General features: G+C 50.5%; 1 protein-coding gene across 1 annotated transcript in view; it reads right to left on the bottom strand.

Annotated features, from left to right (window-relative positions):
- Positions 1-331: 331 nt before the first annotated feature.
- The window catches only part of LOC104490339 (rho GTPase-activating protein 20-like), a 15,638-nt gene continuing 11,139 nt past the window's right edge, over positions 332-4,830 (bottom strand). Inside the window, exons 11-14 of the mRNA XM_010132609.1 lie at positions 4,505-4,614; positions 3,379-3,568; positions 2,640-2,757; positions 332-2,067 (exon numbers count right to left, since the gene is read on the bottom strand). Coding sequence (XP_010130911.1) covers positions 332-2,067; positions 2,640-2,757; positions 3,379-3,568; positions 4,505-4,614 — 2,154 coding nt within the window. The remainder of the gene's footprint in view (positions 2,068-2,639; positions 2,758-3,378; positions 3,569-4,504; positions 4,615-4,830) is intronic.

Genomic DNA, 4,830 nt, shown 5'->3' with positions numbered 1-4,830 from the left:
CAGAGTTTCTCCTTTCCTGCTGTAAAAAGAAACGGAGTCAGACCGCTGCGCAGGTCAGTTAATTGATGGACAGGGAGAGTCCGGGGCATTCAGCCCACCAGACGTCCAGCCAGTGCAGTGTCTTGTGTAGAAAAAGGGTGTAGAGCAAAAACAAGAACGACTCCCCTGCCCCTCCAGCCAAGGTGAATGTTACCCTCCAATATTACATACACATTAGTGTCACTTTACACTTACTGCCCAATACAGATTCTTCACACCCTGATCACATCTTACAGAATATTTTCTGCTGCACATACACAAAGGAACACTCAGTTCTTCCCCATCCATCTCGCTAGACAAACGTCTCTTCTGCAAACGCCACTGTGTCACGCTCCTCTGTGGCCACCTCTGCCAGGGGCTGGCTCCTGAGCCACTCCACCCTGCTCCGAAGCAGTTCATTCTCCACCGCTTCCACTTCAGCTGTGGGACATCGCCCTGTTTCATCGTGCTTGAAGTACTCCCTGACGGTGTTCCGAATGGAGGCGGGGAGGATGATACGGATGGTGTGGCTGAATGTGTTGAAGCCCTTGCTCTGGGTTGGCGCCTGCGCCGTTTCCTCTGGCTTGGTCTCCAGCCTCTCAGGAGTGGAGGCACTTTGGGGGCTCTCTTTGTGCTCTGCCTGCAGGGATGAGAGCATTGGTTCGTGGCGGCAGCGTCTGGAGATGGAGTGCAGGACAAGTGGGGTATTCTGCCCGTAGAAAACTGTCTGGGGGATATGGACTCTCACAGTCTGCAAGCCCTTGGATGGGCTTTGCTCTCTGCTGCTGCTGGGCGAGTCACTGCTGCTGGTGTTTGCCACAGATCTCTCCTCTTCCTCTTCCACTGGTGACCCCCAGGAGCTCTCTTTATTTGGGGCCACGTAAAAAGTGATCTTGGTGCGCTTCAGGCTTTCCTGGCTTGAAGGGCAGGCATCAACACTTTTCATTTCCACTTTCTTCGCAGCCTTCTCCCTGTGCTGCTGGTGGCTGGTCTGTGGGGATTTCTCACTGGCTGGGCTGGCAGCCGGGAGCTCAGGGTTTTGTTCAAACTCTTTGGTATAATCCCGGCTCCTAAGCCCTGGGGCAGGGCCCGCTGCACAACTCAGCTGTCTCTCTTCTTCTTCCCAGTCAATGTCAGATAATGGGCTTCCCACAGCAGCTCCACTGACAGATGGAGAACTTTCTCCAAAGCGATGACTGCTCTCTGCAGTCTTGGGTTCATACTCATGGAAACTGTCCAGGTCACACGGATGTAAAGGCACAGGAGATGTGAAGGACTTGTGCCACCCTTTCGGGGACCTCTTGGCAATTTTGGGGGACACAGCATGAAGCCTGGCAGAGGTGCCAAACATGAATGGCAGGGATGAGACGTCTGTGGGACTAATGGCTGATGACTCTGAGCAGTAGGAGAAAGCACTGTCCAAGGAGCTGAGTGAGGAGGCAGATGGGGAGGTGGTGGTAGAGGACAGGCTAGAGAAGCTGGACCTGTTGGACAGGCTGGGTTTCTGAAGGCTGAGCTTCTTCACCTGAGAGTTGGTCTGAGGCGACTTCGACAAGTCCTGCCTGGCCTTGTTAACCCCAGGGCCTAAGCCTTCGTCAATGAGCTTCTGGCTCTCCACCTGCAGCTGCTTGAGCCTGTGGATGTAGTCTGTATGGCTGTGCATGATGGTGGCGTCGCAGCTGGACTGGCGGGCCACCGGCTCGTGGCTCTGAGCAGGAAGCTGGGAGCTGAGGCACACGCTGGGCTCTGATGAGCACCGGTCCCTGGCCGGGCTGAGTGAGCGTATTGAGCCGATGGAGCAGAAGGAGCCCTCCTCTTCCAGGAGGTCATAGCTGTCAGCGCTGGTGTTCTTCCGGGCTTTGCTTTGGTAGCAGGCTGTGATCTCACTGAACAAGTCCCAGTCTTCCTGATACCCATCGAGTAACAAGCTGCTGGATGGTTCAAACATGGCATCTGTTTCAGGTACCAGCTGGTGCTTTGGTCCTTCTGGGTCACAAGCAGAAAATTCTAGCTCGTCAGAGGAATCATCATGCTGAGCCAAGCCTATACCTGGGGCAGAGAACACAAATTAATTTGTCGCCTATGTCTCCTAACCCGACATAGTACCTGACAACCAAGGCAGGGAAATACTATCAAGTCCGTAGAAAAGCAAAGATGATGCCTTATTTTCACAGGGACCAGAGCAGGACTGGGAACAATATCAGAAATCCTGAGCTTTGACCACAGTCCTGATTCATAGGATAGTTAACAGAGACAACTTGACCTCACTTCGCTCAACCATTCGCTTCAGCTTTACAGAACTCATCTGGAAGAAAAGACTGCTGCGACATGGCATTGCTAGGGCTACACTAACTTCTTGTGATGGCTGGAGCAGGTTGAACAGCAACCACAGAGAAAGACAACCATCCCCAGTGACGCATTTGAAGGGATGCACCTCAGCCCTCTGCTTTGCCCTCGATTCCTGCCTATGCCTGACAGGCAAAGGGAAAACCAAACCCAGCTGTTTTTCAGTGCTTTTCCTTGGAAAAGACATGAAGAGAAAGCACACTTCTGCGTAAGGAAAAGTGTTATCTGTTAAAAGATTTTAAACCTTTCTGGAAGACACAGTACCACCAACTTACCCAGAGATTCCTCTGAGGTTTTGGACTTCTTTTTGTCCAGTCTCTGAAACAAGGAAGCAATGTCACCTCCAAAAATCTCTCCGGAGTTTTCAATCAGGAACTGCACTAACAAGGCCACCTGGCGAAGACGCAATTTAAAGTCAGTTTCATGGATAAATACGCACAAGGCACATCAGTCCCAGAAATGCCCTTTTTCTTTGACAAAGATGTAATTTCCTAGAGAACCTTTTACTCAAGAATGTGGCGATGTGTCTGTATGAACTACACCTTGGGCAAGGATATGAGCTACATGAACTGGTACAGCGAGCCGGGTACAGCGAGCCGGGTACAGCGAGCCAGGTACAGCACGTTCTACCATTTCCCTTACTACTGATAACTCCTTGTAAGCCACAAGCAAGCCTTCCTCCCCTCCGGTGCACTATGCTCATTGCTTACTTTGTCTCTGCAAGATGGCTTTAGACCCAGCTGAAGTGGCAGTGTCTAACTTCAGCTGCCTCATCTGCCTTGTGCTTGCCTGACCATATGGGAAGTTCATCAGGTGAAGCAACCAACCACAGCTTCCCTTTCCACCCTGAGCAAACCGAGTGGCTAAATTCCCCTTCCAGCACGGGAACAGCTGCGCAGGAGAAAGGACGCAGCCCAGCTGCCACTCAGCCAGCACTGTCGCTGATCCTATTCCTTCAAAAACAGTGCCCGTAAAAAGCAGTAAAAGGGGAAGACCAAACCCATGACAGATTACCTTCTTCGTAGACCTGCTCTCCTCTTCAGGCCCAGTGGGACTTGGTAGCCACAGCATATTGGGCGCTATGCACAGAGCCAGGTTAAAGGCGTTCATCTGATTCACGCCAGAATTCTGCTCAATATGATGGAGGACTCCAAAGAGGTGTCTGAGTAAGATGAGGTTGGCCTCTGGAAGCTGGTTGACTAGACTATTCAGGGGGTGGGAACAAAGGAAAACAGAGCTGTTCACAAAAATGTGCTTTTCAGGTATCAGAAGTTGCTTTCCAAAGCAACTTTTGCCCCCTTCTGCCCTTCTGCAACCTGAGACACCCACGTTTGATAATAAAGTAAGACTGTGTCACTGTCTTCCACCAACTCATGTGAGAGCCACAACTTTACATCCATACTGCCTGCCCACTCTGGTCACAGAGCTGGAGGGACCAAGGGACTTACACCCAGAGCACGAGGGTAGAAGTGAATAATGCCTTAAGAAAACAGTGACTGCCCAGAGGAGATGCACACAGCTCCAGGCCAGCGGCACAAGAGACAGTGCCACTGCCTGTGTCCCATGCTATGGAGACAACGGAGGAAGGCAGCCCGGGCCAAAGGCTCAAGAACTAAGATGAGCCATTGACGAGAAGAGGGTTGATATACTGCGTATCCCAAGGGATGCTGATGCACTACTCCTGCTCAAAACAGCAGATTCAAGGCAGAAAAGCTGTCCTCAAGGTCCCAGACACCGTCACGGCAGGGCTAGTTCTTCTCACTGCCCATATGATGATCAGCTTCATTCAGTGCATGTGAGAAAAAGTTACTGTTGTTAAGGGTCTACTTCCATTGACATTTGATGTGCTCCTGGTGGCCAAATGAATTATTGTGCTTTTTCAGTTTGCTGGTTCTGGTAATTTGAGCTGGTCATCAGAAAAGAATTTTCTAATGACATTTTTTGGGGTCAGAAATGTTAACAATGTTCTTAAAAGACCACTGAAAAGAAAATGTTCTGACCAGTGACACTGGCAATCAGCAATAGCTCTACTGTGGCCTGGAGCATGGCCAGGCGTCTCCCAGAAGATCAAGTCTATGCTTAGGGCCGTACGCTCCCCCTTCTCCCACCAAAAGAAGCTTTTACAAAGGCTTTTACGAACCTTTTGATAGCTTCAATCTTATGTGCCCTATTTTCTGTGTCCACAGCTTCCATCCACAGTCCGTGCATGTCTGAGGATAGAACACTGTCAGGTATATTTCGGAGAAAATCCTGAATTAAATATATATATGCAGAGCAGTCTGGTCAGTTTTGAATTCTTTGTGTTGGCTTCACCATGCATATAGTCATTGTTTATTCATATTAAGCAGAAGACTAAACAAGACATGACAAATACATTTCTCCTCCCCTCCCCACTCCCACCCCACGCTGTGCTCCTCAGGGCTCTTCACTGCAGCGCTGCAGGACCCTGTGGCAGCTGAAAAGGCC

This window comes from Buceros rhinoceros, unplaced genomic scaffold, assembly GCF_000710305.1.
Source record: "Buceros rhinoceros silvestris isolate BGI_N320 unplaced genomic scaffold, ASM71030v1 scaffold28943, whole genome shotgun sequence".
Lineage (NCBI taxonomy): Eukaryota > Metazoa > Chordata > Aves > Bucerotiformes > Bucerotidae > Buceros > Buceros rhinoceros.
This window is presented reverse-complemented; position numbering and strand designations above follow the sequence as displayed.